Below are 20,858 nucleotides of genomic sequence, written 5' to 3'. Positions count from 1 at the left end.
ATTTCAGGGCCCGGTGGCGAAAAATTTGAGACACTAAGGAATACATCTCAGGGTCATATAATTCCATTTGAAACCACATATGATCATTATATGTTGTCATAAACGTCCGTGGTAGGCTTGATTTTACGAAATCACTTCAAGTTGTGAACAGGTAAAATGGCCGTTTAAGAGTATATTCGATGGTTCCACCGGAGAAATTGGACTCTTGGAGGGTATTATGGACCATGGTTAACATATCGGCTATTTTTATATTCGGACAAAAAAAAGGTAAAAAAAATTACAAAATTGAAGGCTATAATCCACGTTTTTTTAAGGAAATTTGAGGTTTTGGGGCCCGGTGGCGAAAAGTGGCAATATTGTTCAAGTATAGGCTGGGTTCAGATCATTGTCGGTCAAAGTCGGGTACTCGGGTCGGGTCAGTTTTTAATAGCTTTAGGGTTTCAATACTTTTCTCCACCGGGTCCCGAAATCTCAAAATTTCATCAAAAAAGATGTATTATACAAAAATAACCCTAAAAGTGCTACTTTGGTTGGAGCCCATAACTTTGCGCCAATAAAATTTGAAATGCGGAACGTGACAAATGCCTAATGTTGGATATTTGAATTAAATACTGCTGGTGAGTGGTGACAACATATCTTTCTCATTATCTAATTTGACCTCATTGCTTGCCAAACTAATTATCATTGTATACGTGGATGTATAATTCTTTATACAAGTAAGATTTTTGGCTACTTTGAGTTGCAAATGATGAATTTTTGGGCTAGCTTGAGATGTCATTCAATAACCATAATAATACATAGATTGATACTCCCTCCACCCGTCTCTTAATATAAAGTTTTATTTTCTTTTTGGGTAAACCAAAAATACAATGTCTCTTTCTATTTAAAGGTTGTATTTTTTTGACATTATTACCCTCTATATGGTGAGTTATCATCTTTTTTCCTTAACGTTTTTGCATTTTTAACATCAATTTCCAACACTTTCTCTCTCTTCCTCTTTAATTTTTCCATCTACTTTTTTTTCTCTCTCTATCTCTCTCTAACCACACATGCACATGTCTACTTTTAATCATCAGTTTTAAAGAGTTTACAACTTTCTTAATTCCCGCGCAAAAACCAAAAGAGGCTTTATATTAATGGACGGAGGGAGTACAACGTAATTGCTAGAACTGGGCTTTAATCATGTCACCTTGTCGTTTTTGTCACAAATCTAAAACAAGAATTCTAGAAGTACTGTTTAGATTGTTGGCGTTAGGAGTGCTAATCGAGCGAGTCGATCACAAGCTGAGGGGTGCTCGACTCAATTCTATAACTTTTTACTTGTGCTCAATTCATGCTCGCTAAGGTTTCGAGTCCAAGAAAACCTGCTCGACTCGTGCTCGTTAAAATTTCAAGTCGAGTGGAGTACCTCATGATCTCCTCGTTAAGGTTTTGATCCTTCTAAAATTATGTGCCTTTATTTAATTTTTTGTTCATTTTATGTAGTTTTGTTTTTTGTTTGTTTATTATTAGAGATCTACGGTGTCAAATTTCTTTAAACATGATAACTAAGTTTGTAAATTATGTATTAATAAAATTTATCATCGAGTTGCTCACTAACTTATCGAACCGAGTTAGATCTTAGCTTGCTCAACTCGTGATCGTTAACATCTCGAGTCGAGCTAAATCGAGTCAAGTTTTGACCGAGCTTTAACCGAGTTGAGTTCGAGTTGCTCGCAAGCTGCTCAACTCAATTAGCACCCTAACTAGCGTAAACCCAAGTTTCAACAGAAAATTAATTGATCAAATGCAAAATGAAGAGCTACAAACAACCTTTTATAGACTTGTGATCGGAAATGAAGTGGATTTTTTTTAACAGCATAGCCTACAGAAATGATAAAGGAAGGAAGAAAGTCGTAAAGTCCAATTAAATTAACAGTTGTGTCTTCAAAATATAGAGCACAACCTTGAGACTCTGAGAGCGGATCCCTAGCAACATTTTAGTACAGCTGTTATCTAAAAGGGGTTTTGAAAAAAATGCTACTACCTGCGTTACATATTAGGTGCAACTTTAGGGTATTATTTAAAAGAGAAAAAATTTCAAAGTTGCACATAATATGTAACGGAGGTAGTACATGAAAAGATAGACATTATTCGAGTTGATCTAAATTTCTCATGGAGATTCAGCATTTCAGTAACATGTACCATTTCAGAATATGTAACCTTTTTTCTTTAATCTGCCCTTCTTTCCAGGCTTCATCTTTACGACTTCATCGTTGTAACGTATACCTATTTCATTGTATGTGTCATGTGGCTTAACACTCCTAACAGTAGCAGCAAACTGAAGCGTTCTTGCCTTATCGATTCCAACACAGCAGATTTTGTCAGGTTTAAAGCAAAAGACACGAACAGCAGGCGGAACTGGCAACTCAACTTCATGGCTGTAACCCAGTTTTAGGCGCAACAAGCGACCATCTGCTTCAGCTCTTGCCCTGTTACCTTTTCCTAATAGCCTTAGGATTCGGAAATACCTTGCTTCCATTTGATCCCACTAAACTCAAAATTAACCGATATTAAAGGTAAAACCATACATAAGTACTTCGATCTTCACCTTCAAATGAAAAACTAGTACAAACACGAAATTAAACAAACAACACAATGCATAATCTTGAACAAGCATCTAACTTCCCAAGTTCCGCTACTCCCTAGAGAACGAACATATTTACAAGATTACAACTTTCATCAAGCTAGAACACTTATTACAGTTGTACAGATACATTGTTTATACTCCCACTTTTTTTTTTCTTAGGTTTTTTTATAAGTTAATAGTTCCTTTTTAAAAATCTTGTACTTCCTCCATCCCATAATTACAGTTAAATAAACTATTTTGGGTGTCCCAAAATGTTCCTCCTATTACTAAAAATAACATATACCTAAAAAATCATTACTTACTTTTTCTCCTTTTCATACAAAGTACACACATACCCAAACAATCATTACTTACTTTTTAACTTTTCTATACAATATTATCTACTTTTTATTATCTCAATACAACATTTTTCACTTTTTATCTTTTTTCATACAATATTCCTCTACTTTTTTCATCCTCCTTAAAAACCGTACTTTTTAGAGTTATTTGCCTGTAATTATGGGACGGAGAGAGTACAATTTAATAATACTAGAATATCTATAGCCAATAATGTACACACTAATTCACTATTTTTTACTTTATCATTTCCCATTCCTCTAATGATACTCATTCCTCTCACACCACTTTACTTTTCAACAAAATAATAACCTTATCTACCCCCACAATCATCTTATTTTATTAAATCTTCTAAAACTCCGCGCAATCCTATTTTCAACATGTAAAAAAAATGGAGGGAGTACATTACAAGCAGAAGGTTTGAAGCTTTTAATCAAAATGCATACATAGTAAGGATAAATTCTATTCACTTGATTCTGAACTTATTTTACCTTATTAAAACTTATTTTAGTTGTAATTTGTACTTGGATAATCCTTATTAAAACTTATTTTTCCTAAACTAAACTAATCTAAACTTAACCTAATAAGTGAAAAATAAGGTGAACAAAATAGACCCTAACTCTCTTTTATACTTTCTCCCTCCATTTTATTTTATTTTATTCATTTGGAAGGTCTCAATCATAGACCCAAATCTTTGACCAATAATCGGACTAGTTCCAAACTTCCAAAATAAGACCAAAAAAAAAAATGATTAAAACATTCAATACTTTCAAATTTAAAAGTATATTCTACAAATTTTCAAGTTTAAAGCACTCTTGTACATCACATCATCATCCGTTCATCACTAAAGAAAAGTGATTAAACTATCCTTTAATAGTTGATCACACATACTAGCAACTGCAAAATCATAATTACTACATTATTTAGGATCAAATCATTAATCAATATCGACAAAAATTGAAAAAGTATCATAAAAAACAAAAAAAAACCCATCAAAATTTTCCTTCTGATCAATCTATTAAATTAGATTCGTACATGAGAAATTGAAAAAAAAAATCAATATGAATTTCAAAATAAAACTGATTAACAGGCACTAGTAAGCTATAAAATAAATAAAATTAATTTTGTGAAATTGTGATCGATATTGGCTTACCGGAAGACTGTTGCTAAGTAGTGTCGAATTGCCTGTGAGAAGAAAGTGAGGACTTTAGGGGTTTAGGATTTAGGGTTTAGAAGTATGGTATAGGGGGTTTAGGGTTTTATTTTATTTGCGTCATTTGACCTAATAATAGTGTCAACATAAACCACCCAAACCAGCAAACCTATATAATTGGGTTTTATTTTACTTGCGCCATTTGACCTAGTAAAAGTTTCTTTTTTTCTTTTTTTTTAAGACCTAGTAAAAGTTATTATAAAATCCTTGTGTCAATGAGACCCTTCAAAGAATAAAAAATACTTTATTAAATTGTTGCTTATTTATATTTCTTTACTAGATTAAATTCAACTTTTTGTCAAAATATAAAAAAGATTAAATTCAACTTGCTGTGATAAATTATTGTTGTTGATTTTATTTGCATATGTCTAGAATAAGAAGTGAACAGTGTCATGAAATGATTTGCTTTTAGTATAGGTTAATCAATAGATCACATTAAGTACTATTCATAAAAAAAATAAAAAAAAATTAAAAATAAACTCAATTTATATTATTGATGCTATAAAAACACATGTTAGGAGTTAAAAAGTAAACCGAGCACAAAGTTTTGGCTCATTATGCAAAAGTTATTCATAAAATGCACTTAAAATCCAAAGATTGAGACTAATTCACATATTCCTAACCCACCTTCGATCTAAAAATGACCTGAACGTGTACATAGTTTAATTAAAAATTTAAGTGTTAATTTTAAAAGCACAAACCTATCATACTGTATACTACTATAGGTATACAAAATACAGTACCCAACCCAAACCCAACCTGATCAACCGACCACCGATTTGCTAGATAAGAACAAATGTACAATATGCCTATGACTATTATGCGAAATGACAAAAATAACCCCAGGTCAGCAGTGGACATGAGAGGCATTAAATTAAATTTTGCAGTTTTTGAAAATAAGTTTAGTCTGAGCTGTAACTCCAACATATGCAAACTTTGTCATAATCTCATAAGCACCCAAAGTCATATTTTACATAAAAGCAGAGCAACTAAAAGTCCTTCAACTAAAGAAATTTTAGAGAGAGAAAGAGGTAGAACAAAAGAAAAGCATCAAAGAAAGAAAAGTTTACAAGATTTCTACTTCAATTTTTCTGGGTTTTTTGTGAAATTAATCACAGAATCAAAGTGTCAGGAAAAAAAAAATGGCAAGTTTTGGAGGAACAACTCAGAAGTGTAAAGCCTGTGAAAAGACTGTATATTTGGTTGATCAACTTACAGCTGACAGTAAAGTTTATCATAAAGCTTGTTTCAGATGTCATCACTGCAAGAGCACCCTCAAGGTTTATTTCTTTTTATTAATGGAAATTTTAATTTGCATTTATTTCTATGTTATTTATGTAACCTGAATCATCCTTTCAAATTTGATTGTTAATGTTTATTGAATGGTTTATTTCATTTCAATTTTTTTAATAGATGAACAACTTGAATCACCCTTTCGAATTCGATTATTAGTTATGTTCAATAGATTAAAAAAAAAGGTATTGTATAACTCAAAGTTTATCTCTTGAAGATGTTGATCATGTATTCTCTGATATTGTTTGAACTTGTTTTTATTTTATTTGGTCAAGATTAATTTTTTGATTCATTTTCAATTTTTGAGTGTTTTGGGGTAGGTGAACAAATAAGATCATTATACCTTTTTTTTCCCCTAAATTTAAATTAGGTGAACAAAAGGATCTTTTTGAATTTAATGACACTTTATTTATATTAACTAGATTGAATTTGATTAGGTTCCAAAGATAATTGTGGATCAATAATAAGAGATTTCTAGATTGGTGGAGTGTTCAGTTTTTGAAATCCTCTGTAATAATGACAGTTACTTTACTGTTTTTAATGTAATTTAAGGTTGTTACAGCTAGATTATACTGGATGCTCAATAAAGTATTGGAAGTGGTAATATAGACACTACTTCTTGTTCAATGAAGTACCCTCTCCATTTTTTTTTTCTTCCAATTAACTGATTGTAATACTACCTCTGGTTCTTATTGCTCGCAACAAAGAAATATTTTATGTCTCACAAATAATACCCCTTTGTTGCGAATAATAATAAGTGGAGGTAGTACAAAAATTAGGTTTTATGATGGTCTTAACTAAGCACGGACTTGTAATGATCATGGACGGGTAGGTGGCTTAATAAGTCAGCCTGTTGCTTCGGGATGGGGCAGGAAAGGTGCACCCAAGCCCGGTATAATCAGGCCAGGCTGAAACATACTTGATCAGCTTTACTCTAATGAGTCTGAGACAGTAGCATATTTCAAAAAACTTTGAGGTTAACATTGACAATGCCATTAAACTTTACACTGCCAAGTCTGATATGATTGAGCTTATCTGTTTCATATTATTTCGTACAAACTTCTTTTCATTAGTTTGGATTATATTTTGTCTGATAAATTCTGCAATTTAATTTGCTATTGTTTTCCTTTTGCAGCTGCACAATTATAGCTCATTTGAAGGGGTGTTATATTGCAAGCCTCACTTTGATCAGCTTTTCAAGATGACTGGTAGTTTGGACAAAAGTTTTGAAGGTGAATCTTTTCTTCCCTCTTTATGGTTTCTCAAATGCATCGCGATACCTACACTTTAGTAACGCTTTTGTTGCTTTTATTCTTTGCAGCTGCTCCAAGAGCTGTAAGAGAGAGATCTTCTGAACAGGTAAGATGGTTAAGCTTTAAGTGGCTTATTATTTCTTGATGTTTCCTTTCCTCTTATTTTTTTCGAAAGAAGTCAATTTTTCTAACCATCCTGAAAACCTTTAGTAAGCAACAAACTGTAGCTAAACAAGTTAGGCTACAATCATCATTTGACCACCTGTTATTCGACTAACTGTTATGCAATTAGCCGGACTCTATGGGAAGGCTTCTGCCTCTAATTTTAGAAAGGTTTAAAAGGAGGAAAAAAAATTGTAGCAGAAGTAAGTTTATCGTCTAATCGTCTTTATCCCATTATACTGTCTAAATTGATGATCTGAGCAGGTTCAAACCAGTAGCAAAGTCTCTAGCATGTTTGGTGGTACTCAAGAGAAGTGTGTCTCTTGCCAGAAAACAGTTTATCCAATCGAAAAGGTGAGACTTGAATTTAATTACTGTAATTTCTACATTTCATATCATATCTAAAGCTTTCTGAGCATTGAATGGTAATTGGTATATATATTTCGGCTTTCAGGTAGCAGTTGATGGCAGTTCTTATCACAAGGGATGCTTCAGATGCTGTCATGGAGGATGTGTTATCAGTCCTTCAAATTATGTAGCCCATGAGCATCGTCTGTACTGTCGACACCATCACTCCCAGCTGTTCAAACAAAAGGGTAACTTCAGTCAATTGGCAACTCAACATCATGCTAATGGAATTTCTGATGGGGTAATAAATGGAGTTTCTAATGGGGTTACAAGTGAAGTTACTAATGGTGTTGCAAACGGAGTAGCTGAAGGGGTGACTGAGAACACAGTGGCCTCGGCCTGAAAAAGCCTTATATGCTTATCTTTTTAATGTAATCTTTGCTTCAGAAGATGCTACTTCTGTAATTTCCATAGTGAAATGCAGCTTGCTGAGTAATGAGTATAGTACTGAGAGAATTTTCCCACGCGTGTTTTATACATATTTCAAGCATAAACAATTTATACTAGTGTTGTATTTCTCGCCTTTGAATTCTTCTCTTCTCGAGTGAATTTTGTAGCATCAGCACTTGATTGTCATGTTGTTTATGAACTGTTTGTTTATCAGCTTATTGAACTTCTCAGACAAGTCATGAAATCTAGAAATTGTATGTAGTATACAATTATTGTTATAGGATTCAAAATAATTATACAGTCTCCCTCCATTCATGAATAGGCCATGTTTGATCCGTATATTTTGTACTAGTAATCATATATTGTTAATATTAAGTCTTACATGTAAATGAAAATAAAACTTGAAAGTCTTTTATTATATATGTGGCTTTTACTATTGCTTCCCCTTATTCTAATGAATTGTCTGCCTTTATAAACCCAAACTTTTTTTTCCCTTCAAACCGTACATCACTGTATTTTTTTGGCTGATCAGTATGACAGTATCAGTTCTTAGTTATTCCGAACTATAGCCCACACCTCCTATTTATTCAGGGCAGTGATTCGATTCAGATATTCAATCCTTGAGTTGGGCTGCTCGGTTTAATCCTTAACCTGATAGGAAGATGGCAATAGTCAATGAAAAATGTCAATACGTATTACCTGAAACTTCATTAGTTCTGCTCTTTTCTTTTCCCGATTCCTGTATATGTTAGTTCTGTTGTTGAATCTGGTAGTTGTGCTTTAAATAATCAGGTAGTCGGGCTAAGGAAACTCTATCAATGTGAAAAGATTTCATATACAACTATTTGTGCATCACATAATAGCTATACCTGATAATTACACCACCAAATAGAGGATAATACAATATCTGACATACAGAGTACATTGCAACAGAGGATTTCTCCTCTAATGGTATACCTACTTGGGATAAATACGTAATTCAATAAAATTTCAGCGTGATCATCTCTATTAATTATAAAACAGACATAACAAATGAAAGCAACATTGATTATAAGTAGATTATAACTGTGAGTCAATAGCCAACACAAAATCATCAATTGGCTAAGAGACGGTTGCTACATAGAATAAGAGAAATGATGTTTTCTCATGCAAAATTATATGAACAAAAGTATTACAGGCTTACAGAGAATATGTATTCTTCCTTTTGAGTAAGAAGACTTAGAACCCAGCCCAGCCAGCTGGTTGAGAAGCAGTATTCTTGCTTGCTAACTTATTTGAATCCCCAAAACGTAGGGAAGTATTACCTTCGCCAGATCTAGTGATCCTAGAGCTAGCAGCAGGAACTGCAGTGAAGCTTTCATTTTCAAATCCCCATCCATCTTGGGTTGATCCAGTTGAAGCACCTTGCTTGCTAGAGTGACCATTCCTGGTCCTAACAGATTTAGATGAATCAGCTTGAGATGTTGGTGAAGGGGAAAATGCTTGCCATGATTTCAATTCTGGGGTTGTGGAATTTTTGTCAAGCAAACCTTGTTGGAGCTCTAACACTGTGCCTTCGTTTTTTGCTCTCTGACATGATCAAAGTAAACTATGTTAAAACCAAAAAAAATTGAACATTTACTACAACTAATTATACGAAAGATCTCCATGAAGGAAAGATGTGATGTTTCATAACAAGATGTGTAGCTTTTATAGCTTTTAAGTAACTCATAGTATGTCGAAAGTTTAGGTTTTCTGGAAGACAAATTGATACTTTAAGGTTATTACCAATAAAGCTCTCCGCACTGTTATAGAGTTCTTTTTGTGTATGTTAAGGGGGGAGAGGGGGAGGGGGGGGGGGTGGGGTGGGGGGATTGATACCTGAGAAGTAGCGACTTTACTGCTGGAGGATGGTTGATTCCTCGTAGACTCCATTTTAGGTGAAGGAGTTCTGGAAGCCAACGCTTGCTTCAGCTCCTGTAGTTCTTGTCTCTGTGATCGACAAATTGCAGTAAGCTTCTCATACTTTGAAGTAATTTCTGCCTTCTCTGCATTAGCTTGCTTCAATTGCTCCTGTAGTCTATTTATCTCAGCTTCCAAGGAATTATCCTTCTTTGATTTCGTGTCATTGCCAGTAGGACTGAGTTTAGATGTGTCAAAATCAGCAACAAAGCTGTTGAAAGCCTCATTCTCAAAAGTTGAGGCACTACTAGACTTCATTGGATTAGCCTGACTATTTTCCCTCCCAGAAGGACTGGCTTTACCATGCAAATTATATTTCTCTGACCGGCTCCTATCTTCTTTCTGGGACGGCTTTTCATCATCAAATTTCGGTTCACCTCTTTCCTCTGGGACAAGAGTATCCTTAGCATGCTCTGTGGACCAAAAAGCACCGCCTACAAGCCCACCCCTAGTAGTGTTTGAAGTCGACAAATTAGTAGCTTCACTTGATGATGGTACAGGTGGCGGGCTTCTCCGAGGCACTGGATTTGGAGTCCTCGACATAATCTTGGAGATACCTAGTGCAACCGAAAGGGTTGTCACAAATTTAAAACTTCAATGAATTATGTTCAAATTTTAAAATATGAGCTAACGTAAAACCCTATAATTTCAAAACGATAACTTTAACATATTAGTTAACACCAATCTTTTAACACATCTACGTGAGTGACAGCTGAATACCTTCAGTTATGTCAGAAGCTGTTTCACGCATATGAGGCGGCCGATCAGGTAATGACTTCTGTGATCCAACAGGCAATTGCTCATTGACACGAAACCAGATCTATAACCATGAGTACCACAATCAGAAAAGCCCCTTAACACCACTGACAATAGTGCTAACTATTAAGAAAACAGTACCTATATCATCGATACTGATGATCTAAACTAACCTAAGTTCATGGAGATGCCAATCAAGCTAAGTGCTTGCCTGTGTGATATCTGGTCTGGACTCTGGGGAAGAGTTGAGCATGTCTCGAATTAAATCAGTGATAGGCGCACTGTATTTTGGTAAATCAGGGATACGGTAATTTCCATTCAGAACCTGAAGCTTTGACTCGCCATCAAATGCTGATTTGAAATAGCAAATACGGTAAAGCAAACAACCAAGAGCCTAGCAAAAGCAAGGAGATATATATTAGATGCTAACTCATAAATTGTACAAGCTTGTGATGATACAGTTTCATGCTTATAGACAAACATTTGGAAAATCAACTTACCCAAATGTCCACTTTCTCGCTAATGAGATCTCTTCTGTAAAGATCCCACATCTTCCAGACAAGAAAACATGAAAATGTCAAGTTCAGATTTTGAATTATAATGCAAAGTATAAATGCATGAAAGTGCTTTCAACCTCAGGCGCTCTATAAGCAGGGGTTGTGTGCTTCCTTATGTTGTCTTCTTCAATGCCCATTTCTTCAGGTTTTTCAAAGCGCTTGTGATTGGTAGAGGTGCTACCAAAGTCACACAATTTCCATAGCCCATCTAAGCCCAGCAAAAGATTCTCTGCCTTCAAGTCACTGAATTACATAATGAAGGAAAAGGAAACAGTTAGCAGTGGGCAGTTTGACACTAAAGTGTTAAAAATGACAAAAATAAAATCTAGCCAACTGCCATTCTAATTTTCAGACACTAGAAAAGAAACTATTCCCGCATTACCAACCTTGGGGGTGAAAAGAAGTAAAGAAAACTTAAAGACAATAAATTATTTATATTCACAAAAAAAATAAAAAAATAAAATAAATAAATAAATAAAATAAAAAAAAAAATAAGTTGATAAGTTTTATGAGAAGACATGTAAGCATATCACAATATTCATTTTAAGAGCCACAAATAGCCATGCGATGCGGAAGGGTTTCAGATTTGAGTCTTAGGTGCCACACAAGAGTCTATGAGCCAGGCTAGCTACCAGGAACAGCAGAGTTTGTTGCTAGAATACAGGGATGACTTTAATTAATGAATCAAACAATAACCTGGCATAAGTACATAACCAATCATATACACTGCTTATTACCGGTGGGCAATTGGTGGCGAATGGCAGTGCATTGCAAAGACTGCATTACAAACATCCCTGAAAATTGCCATGATTTGTTTCTCTTCAAAGTAACCAGTTCCCCTACTCTCCAAGACATTTACCAGAGATTTCTCACAACATTCCATCACAAGAAGTGCTTCTTTCGTCCTACCCATGTCCAATATAGTATGAGAATAAAGAGTAACTACATTAGGATGCCCTTTGAGAGATTTCATCACTTTAATCTCCTTCATTACTAGGTCCATTGATTCCTGATCATTGCATATGATATGCTTTAGAGCATACTGCTTTGATGCATTCGATGCATCCTTAGCCAAGTAAACACAAGAGAATCCTCCCTCAGCAATGACATTCTTGACATGAACTTTAATGTCACCGACATCAAAAAAGCGGCCCTCAAGTCCTGTTGGTTCTTTCTGTGCAAAGGGCTTAAACTTCCACATGGTTGGTGCTCAATACAAGTGAAATAAAGCACACTGCAGGCATACACAAAAGTTAATTGCGAGCATTAACCATCCAATAATGCTGTAAACTTCTTCATCTTAGGAAAATTTACAGAATACATATGAATACATCACAAGCAATTAATTTTTCATGCATTGCTGCACTCTTGAATATGTTCAACTGGATTGCATTTACAGACTGCATTGCAATACACAAAAGTTGATTGCAAAGTGTTTGCTGCACTCTTGATTCGGCAGTACCGACTTTATTGCATTAACTCTTGTGATTGCATTTACAGACTGCTGCCGAATCAAGAGGGCAGCAATGCAGTCTATGCAATGCACAAATTATGTTCAACTGGATTGCATTTACAGACTGCATTCTGCTGCCGAAATGTTATAAAAATTATGTTCACCTCTCGTCGGAGCCTAAATGACTAAATCACAGACTGCTTATTAATAAGCCATTTCCCAAGGCCAACTGGCCAAGATACTATATCTTCCTGGCATTCTTTACTAGACAAGATGTCAATATGTTAGGTAAGTAAATGATATATTTACAGATTTTTCTGATATTGTTTGAATCAATTTATAACTTGGTACTTTTTTTTCTAATAGAGGAAAACAACTAGAGGACGAGGTGTCCTTGTAAAGGTTCACAAAATTTAATTATACATTAGCCCAGTTCCTTTGTATCTCCACAATGGAATAATTTGTGAAAGCCCCACCTGCATTTGCCGATAAAGATGCTAACAAAGAAACTTCATTCCATAATCTAACACAGGAAGCAGTACCTCCATAAAAATTTTGTGCATCCCGTTCTAACCAATTGGTCCACATAATAGCTATTATAACATTTCACCGCAATATCTTCCTCTCTTTCCCCTCCCTTCTAAATCCCACTAATCGAATTGCAGCCATTATCATAATTTCAGCTGTATGACAATGGTTATATCCTATTACCTGATTCCCCTCATCGTGAAAGATTTGTGGAATGGTGGACCTATTAAGCCTTTCCTTATTACTTTTCCTCACACTCTTGTCCATCTAGTTACATACAGCAGGATGACTCCAAACCAACCTTACATGGACTCTCCTTTTCTCTTCTCTTTCCCCCCCCCCCCCCCCCCCCCCGAAACCAATAACCCCATCCAAAACACCTTTCTCCATTAATCAAGTACTACAGGTTATATTAGGTGCACGTATTCATTACAACAACGACATACAGCAATAGTACTTCCCTTCCTATAGCGTAAGCTACTTAATTCATTTCTTAATAGTACCCCAATTTCCATCAAGATTTGGTCTACTATCCTGCAACACATATAAGTCGCTAGTTAAGACCGTGATGAGATTGAATTTTACGAGTAATTTCGCCAAGAAAACTTTCTGCATTATTCCATCTCCAAAACAAGTCCATCAAGATAAGGCAATGCAGTTACCATCTTCAAATAATTCTCCCAATACCACACCCCAAATGTTCATGAACGGTAATCTAAAACACAAATTTGCAATTATACCTACCCTAACCCTGGAATACTGACATACAAGTTCTTCCGAACAAAATTACAAATATATAATACGAAGTATTATTATGATTTATTACCGCCTACCAAATGGGTCGTCGGGATACAAAACCCGATCAGAAATTCAGCAAGTAGCTTCAATCCATAACAAACTTAATTCCAATATCCAAAACATCTAACACAAATAAATCAAATGCAATTACATTCTAGCTTAGTAACTAATTGATCGGATAATTCACATCTACTTATTGTAACTAACACCAAACAAACATTATGAGGTAAAGAACACTATAAATAATGGAATTGAAGAATAAAGATAAGCTAAGAAATTAAATCAAATGAAAAGACAAAGATTAAATCTAACCTTTTGCAGTAAAAATCGAAGTGTGTTAACGGCGAATTTCGTGAAGAATTGCAGTAAGAAATAGATCGGAACTAGTAGATGTTGATGGGTAGATTGCTGGAAAGCAAAGCAATGGAGGAGAGAGAAAGAGTGATCAGAAAGGTGGAGAGAGAAAGAGATTTTAGATCTGAATTAGGTTATCTCCGCGTTTTCGCTAATCACTTTTACTTTGATTTTTATTTTTTTTTTTTAAGCACACATTTCTAATTTGACGGATTAACATGATTGTGTGTAAGATGCAGAAACCAAAATTAAAATTCAATTTCACAATAATCACCGACTACATTTTTTTTTCATTTTTTTGGGTTGCAAATGAGGGTCCACCAACTCTACCTTTATTTTTTTTAAGTTGATATGTATTCCTTTTTTAGTAAGTTTTTCTTAGTTAACACGTTTTCTTTTGGAGTAACCTTTTTACCTTGCATTTACAGTAAAAACTAGAATAGACCCGATCCACAACAACTTATTGTAGACCCAACCTTCTAGTATATCATACGAATGTGATTATATCATACGATATGTGATTATATTACTACAAAAGTGATTATATTATCCTGAAACTATTATGTATATGTATCACTCAAAAAGTGAATTTATCATTATAAAAAGTATCAAATAATTAATTACATCATTCAAAAGATGATTTTTAAATTTTATCATCCTAAAGATAATTAAATAATCTCATTAAATGATTTACTATGAGATTATATAATTCAAAATATGACTCACAAAAAGATAATTATATCATCTAAAAATGTGATTATATCATCCAAAATGTGATTATATTATTTAAAAGTGTCAAATTTTGGGTCTACAATAATTTATTGTAGATCAGGTCCACACAAATCCAACTATTACAAACTACCCCCACTTACTTTTTCATTCTCTCTCTATCCTTTCCTTAATATATGTGTCTAAATTAAACTCGTCAACTAAATAGAAACGGAGGAAGTATTACTTACTCGTAATTAATACGAAATTAGCTTAAGTTCCATGTCATGGTAATTTTAAAAAATTAATATCAATTTTTCAATGTAATTGTTTATCTTACAAAAATTTAAATAAACAACTATTGTTATTAGCGAAATTATGAATACTTTCTCGAAGTAAATTAAACTATGTGTAAATTAAACTATGTGGCAAACACAAATTTTTCTATGTAGCTGGCCACACGGTGTGGTCAACCACAGTTTTTATTTTATTTTTTTTAAATACCACAACTCTTCTCTCTCCTTTTTTCTTAGTTTCTTATCCAAGCCAAACCACATATCATTAACAACCATATCTCCACCCCTTTGTGGCTCTCTAAACACCCAAAAAAAAAAAAAATCTCTACTCCACCCATTTTCTCTCTCCTCTTTTCTTAGTTTCTTCTTCAAGTCAAACCACACATCATCAACAAGCATATTTCTACTCCACCCATGTTCTCTCTCCTCTTTGTCAAATTGCTGCAATTAAAGCCCGAAATTGTAGAAATTAGGTGTCAAATTGCTATGAAAAATTGTGATTAATTATCCTTAAGATCGTCAACAACATTTGAAGTAGTGAAATCAATGAGAACCAAAAAAAAATTGAGCTCATTTTCTTCGTGGAATCTTAGATCGAACATTCTACGTCAAAATGAGAACCAAAAAAATTTGAGCTCATTTTCTTCGTGGAATCTTAGATCGGACATTCTACGTCAAAAATTGTAGGGTGTTACTGGTTTGGTCAGGGGTTACTTGTAGGGTGTTACTGGTTTGGTCAGGGGTTACTTGTAGGGTGTTACTGGTTTGGTCAGGGGTTACATGTAGGGTGTTACTGGTTTGGTCAGGGGTTACATGTAGGGTGTTACCGGTTTGGTCAGGGGTTACTTGTAGGGTGTTACTAGTTTGGTCAGGGGTTACTTGTAGGGTGTTACTGGTTTTGGTCAAGGGTGTTACTGGTTTTGATCAAGGGTGTTACTGGTTTGGTATGAGGCCTACAAGCAACCCTTGAATAAGTAACAAGTAACCATTGAGTAAGTAATTCATACAAGTAACCTTTGAAGTAATTTATATAAGTAACCCCTGAATAAGTAACTCATACAAGTAACCCTTAAATAAGTAACTCATACAAGTAACTCCTAAAAAATACAAGTAACCCTAACAAAACCAATAACCCCGTTATGCGCGTGAATAGTAACCTCATTATGCGCACGTCAGAATCCGTTATTTTTATTTACTGGGCAGGTGTGGCCTGGCGCCTGCTGCACCAAAAAAGCTCTGACAAATTATGTTTGTGGGAAAAAATATATCAATTTTTTTTTTATTTAAGGTAATTACCTTTGTTATTAACATATATAAAAATTATTTTGTATAAGATTTTATACTATAATTGTTTTTATTTTATTTTTTTTATTTTTAAAAAAAAGCCACTAAAAACACACCAGGAGATGACACGTGTCATTACAAGAGTGTCTTTTAGTATATAGTTATTGATTGACTAGTTTTGTGTCCGTGCGATGCCCGAGTTGTTTATTGAATTTAAGATATATTTTTAATCTATATGTCGAATTTTAAAACATATTATTGATACAAAATTAGTTAGAAATTGATGTATTTTTGTGGCGATTTAAACTTGTAGACATGTAATGACTACTAATAATAATATTGGTGAAAAATATATCTTGACCTGTAACCTGAAATAATGACCCTGCGTAAAATGACTGGTAACCCGACTTGATTTACAGGTCTACACACAGTAATAAAATTATATTAGACTATAAAGTATATTATTTTAATTGATTATAATTTATTATAAACAATGGATGTGGTACATTTTGAACTAATTCTTTCGCTCCAGAAAAATATTATGATACAAAAAATAAATTTATATGATAATTATGAGAGTTATAATCTAACTATTTTTTCAATAAAATTATAATTCAATTTGTACTTTATTAAAAAATAAAATTCTATGATAAAAATATTGGTACTTTAAAAATAAAACTCTAAATTAACAATAAAATTCTATCCAAATTTGATAGAAATAAAATTCTAAACTAACTTTTTAATGTTACAAATTGAATTCTATATAACTCTATCATACGTGGCACGACACTTGGCGAAAAGTTGGAACGCCAAGTGTCACTACCTCGTCGTCTGGCTAAAAGTTTAGCTTTATATTGATTGATCTTCGTAATTGGATTAATTAGTAAGATAATTGTTCCACGAAATTCTTTATTAACACTTAATTTCTGAATGGAAATTACCTTATCCCAGATTTACCGAAATACAATTCACCTATCACAAATTTTATTCGAGACATGCTAAACTCTTCCCCAGAATCCAGACCAGATATCACACTGGCAAGCACTTAGCTTGATTGGCATCTCCATAAAATTAGGTTAGTTTAGATGATCAGTATAAATGATATAGGTACTATTGTCAGTGTGTTAAAGGGGCTTTTCTGATTGTGGTGTTCGTGATTATAGGTCTGGTTTCGTGTCAATGAACTATTACCTGTCGGATCACAGAAATCATTACCTGATCGGCCACCTCATATGCGTGAAACAGCTTCTGACATAATTGAAGGTATTCAGTTGTCACTCACGTAGATATGTTTAAAGATTGGTGTTAACCAGATATTATTCATTCTAATATATTAGAGCTTGTCTTTTTCATATTATTAAATTTGAACATGATTCATTGAAGTTTTAAATTTGTGACAATACTTTCTGTTGCACTAGGTATCCAAGGATCATGCCCAGGTAATGATAGCTTCACTGCAGTTCCTGCTGCTAGCTCTCGGATCTTTAAATCCCTTCGTTTTGGGGATTCAAATAAGTTGGCTAGCAAGAATGCAGTTGCTCAACCAGCTGGCTGTCTGGGTTCTAACTCATAAAGAGGAATATGCTATTTTTATGTAATACATTTGTTTATATAGTTTTGCACGAAGAAACTTCATTTTTTCTTATTCAATGTAGTCAACTATCTGAAAGCCAATTGATGATTTTGCATTGTCTATTAACTCGCAGTTATAATATACAAGTACTAACCTGTGTTGCCTTCCTATGTCAATGCTTCTTTGATAATTAAAAGAGATGACCTCAGCGAAATTTTTTATACAACATATTATGTCTTTAAAGTGAGTATACCATGGAGAATTCCCTGTTAAAATGTACTTTGCATGTCAAATACTGTATTTTACTCTCTTCGGAGGTGCACAAATAGTTGACTAGTTTGTATGTGATTTATTTTCCAATTAACAAAGTTCCCTTAGCCCCACTACCACATTAAATGGAGCACAACTACCAAATTCTAGAACAAAATTAGCTTATTCTCGTTCTAGATTTGAGAAAAGAATGGACAAAGTTTAAGATAGAATAGAGCACAAAGTTTGTTTTTTTTTTTTCTTTAATGGAGACTGAAAAAAATTACAACCAAAGTATTTAGACTTTAGAGAGGTTTATCCTCCAAAAAAAAACATCAAATAAGATAAGTAGTTAGGAGGTTCACTAATCTGAACAAATTACAATCATGCAAAGTAGTTAGCTCAATGTCACGACTCAAGTCCCACACCCACCAAGGCAGCAGCAACGTCAATTAGGCACTAGGCAACCATTCGAGCCAGGGGAGTTGCCCATGGGTGCTAGGAAGCACCACTCCCCTAAAGAGCTTTATTTTGATCTAGTACAGTTTTCCTAGTGAACACCCAATTGACAGTAACACAATAATAGGTCATTTGGGGGACCAAATGAAACCCAAATGAGCCCAAACTTGGGGGTCCGCCGTTTTTGGGCCCAATAAAGACAATGGTGAAGCCTAATTCTCGAGGAGAAGTCTAGAACATTCCAAAACGTGCTAGGTGTCTCGGGATGCGTCTGGAAGCTTGTAGGCTTAGAGTATTATAGAATACTCCAGAATGTTTTACATATGAGATGTAACTTAGAATTGTATAGAAGTCTCTAGAACAACCTTGTTTTAGGACCCTCCATTTGAAGAGGTTAGAATGTTATAGAGTAGAACTCTCTAGGTACTTGGGAGTCCTATAAATAACGACCTTCCCCTCATTTTGCAAACCATCCAAGCATTTTGTAAACACTCATTCTCAAGCAATACAATTTCTCTTAAGCTTACTCTCTTGTGTTCTTACTTACTTTCTCACTTATTTAGCTTTCGTTGCCTTACTTGCTAGGAGCAATACTTGGGGTTAAGCCTCAGCAATTTGAGCAAAATACAATGCAATAAAAGTACTCCATAGTATATAAAATTATATATTCTAAATTCAACAAAATCAAGCAGAATAAACCATAAGCATAAAAACAACAAAGACTTTAGCATAATCAATTATTCAATTGAAACTCAAAAATTACTAAATTCAAGTCTCATGCTAAAAAAAAAAAAATTATATAAAAAAAAAATAATAAAAAAAAAACCTAACAATTCAAAATCTCATTTGAGATTCCAAGTGTAATGTTAGGAATACCCACGCATAGGGCCAAAAGGAGGTGTATGTTTCCAAGTAAGAGATTTCTAGGTAAATTCCAGAGGATTTGCAGGGCTGAATTTTATAACATCTAAACTTTCATTTTGAATAGATACAACATAGAATATCCCACTGTCATGAATCAAAACACTTTGTCCAAACCTTTACCAGTCATTAATTGGATCCATTTACTTACTTCCTTATCATGTACCCTGATCCACCATTTCTTTCTTTATATACCAAAAACTACAATAGATTCCTCAAATATAAACACCCCTTTTAAGCATGTCGTATCTGTCAGGTTGGGTAAAAAAACAACCCCAAATTTCTCTTTATGGAAATCGAATATCAGAACTTTGATATCCTCCCATACAAAGTGAAAATCTCGTTTCACCCAACCAGCTCTGCCATCCCAAACATAATCACAACTTCTTCCTTTAATAAGGAAAGGCATCACTTTGACATGTTTTTAACTTCATAACTTTTACAATTCCATATACACTTCTCAAAACATAGTATAGCCATTCTTAATTCCACTCCTATCCTTCTATAGGCTACAACTTTGAATTCAAATTCATTCAAATAAGGTGCAGCAGCAAAACATTGAAACAAATAAAAGGGATCACCAACAAATGCTTCTTTTTCACAAGTGTTATAATTAGTTGGCAACTCAGGAAGAATTAACTTACTTCTCAATCTGGATTAAATAGTAACAATCTCCTCTTATTTTGAATCAAAAGTATACCCCTTGACTGCCCAAAAAATTTGAATTTCCCTTCAAACTTAACTATTTCATCTAAGGTGTTCTTATTATTATTAATAATGTGATCACTATTAATTGATCAATTGAGAGCTCAAGCGGAATTTTCAGCATTTAGTCATCACATAAAACCTCCAACGAATACTGAATTTCCTCTATTATAGGGGTTTGAATAACAATTGGAATTTGAATAAAAACTATGAACCCTAACCCTAATTTCGGTGTTTTTGGGGCTTTTGGGATTATTCTGCGATAGTGTTAAAAGAAAGAAATTCGAAAGCTGATATAACTATATAAGGGCTTTACAATATGATAATGGGTCATGGATCACAGAAAACTAAGAGATTAGCCCAATTTCAATTTTTCTTTAGTAATTTGCAATTAGTCACTTTAGATAGGTGTATAACAACACAATCCAAAAGCCCAATTACATACAACCCAATTTAAAAAAGCCCTAAAACTAAAAAACACGGAAATTCCAATACACTCACCCACACCCAATAAATGTAACGCCACTTCCAAACTCAAAACTCTTCTTCTATATGATTATCACTTAATTTTGTTTGAATATTGTTAGATACT

General features: G+C 33.9%; 3 protein-coding genes across 3 annotated transcripts; 1 reads left to right on the top strand and 2 right to left on the bottom strand.

Moving 5' to 3' along the window:
• Positions 1-2,188: 2,188 nt before the first annotated feature.
• On the bottom strand, positions 2,189-2,551 carry LOC110700883 (60S ribosomal protein L6, mitochondrial-like). Its single transcript, XM_021878466.1, has one exon. The coding sequence runs from the start codon at positions 2,519-2,521 to the stop codon at positions 2,189-2,191; it is 333 nt and encodes a 110-aa protein (XP_021734158.1). The 5' UTR covers positions 2,522-2,551.
• Positions 2,552-5,087: 2,536 nt separating this feature from the next.
• Positions 5,088-7,900, top strand: LOC110700448 (LIM domain-containing protein WLIM1-like). The gene is made up of 5 exons (XM_021877989.1): positions 5,088-5,458; positions 6,607-6,703; positions 6,793-6,830; positions 7,151-7,240; positions 7,341-7,900. The coding sequence occupies exons 1-5, from the start codon at positions 5,321-5,323 to the stop codon at positions 7,635-7,637; spliced, it is 660 nt and encodes a 219-aa protein (XP_021733681.1). The 5' UTR covers positions 5,088-5,320; the 3' UTR covers positions 7,638-7,900.
• Positions 7,901-8,647: 747 nt separating this feature from the next.
• On the bottom strand, positions 8,648-14,575 carry LOC110700447 (probable serine/threonine-protein kinase DDB_G0280111). Its single transcript, XM_021877988.1, has 8 exons — positions 14,030-14,575; positions 11,676-12,172; positions 11,016-11,181; positions 10,882-10,932; positions 10,593-10,775; positions 10,346-10,445; positions 9,545-10,182; positions 8,648-9,253 (listed from the first exon to the last, which is right to left on the bottom strand). Exons 2-8 carry the CDS (start codon positions 12,137-12,139, stop codon positions 8,903-8,905), a joined length of 1,953 nt encoding a protein of 650 aa, XP_021733680.1. The 5' UTR covers positions 12,140-12,172; positions 14,030-14,575; the 3' UTR covers positions 8,648-8,902.
• Positions 14,576-20,858: the final 6,283 nt, after the last annotated feature.

Source organism: Chenopodium quinoa, unplaced genomic scaffold (genome assembly GCF_001683475.1).
Source record: "Chenopodium quinoa cultivar QQ74 unplaced genomic scaffold, ASM168347v1, whole genome shotgun sequence".
In the NCBI taxonomy this organism is placed as follows: Eukaryota; Viridiplantae; Streptophyta; class Magnoliopsida; order Caryophyllales; family Amaranthaceae; genus Chenopodium; species Chenopodium quinoa.
This window is presented reverse-complemented; position numbering and strand designations above follow the sequence as displayed.

Bases quoted from the DNA above. Each gene is read 5' to 3' on its own strand.
- LOC110700883 (XM_021878466.1), bottom strand. From the start codon at position 2,521: ATGGAAGCAAGGTATTTCCGAATCCTAAGGCTATTAGGAAAAGGTAAC.
- LOC110700448 (XM_021877989.1), top strand. From the start codon at position 5,321: ATGGCAAGTTTTGGAGGAACAACTCAGAAGTGTAAAGCCTGTGAAAAG. The intron at 6,704-6,792 runs GTGAATCTTTTC...TATTCTTTGCAG, and splicing joins TTTGGACAAAAGTTTTGAAG to CTGCTCCAAGAGCTGTAAGA. The intron at 6,831-7,150 runs GTAAGATGGTTA...TGATCTGAGCAG, and splicing joins GAGAGAGATCTTCTGAACAG to GTTCAAACCAGTAGCAAAGT.
- LOC110700447 (XM_021877988.1), bottom strand. From the start codon at position 12,139: ATGTGGAAGTTTAAGCCCTTTGCACAGAAAGAACCAACAGGACTTGAG. The intron at 10,933-11,015 runs GTTGAAAGCACT...CTTGTCTGGAAG, and splicing joins CTGCTTATAGAGCGCCTGAG to ATGTGGGATCTTTACAGAAG. The intron at 10,776-10,881 runs GTAAGTTGATTT...TGCTTTTGCTAG, and splicing joins GCGAGAAAGTGGACATTTGG to GCTCTTGGTTGTTTGCTTTA.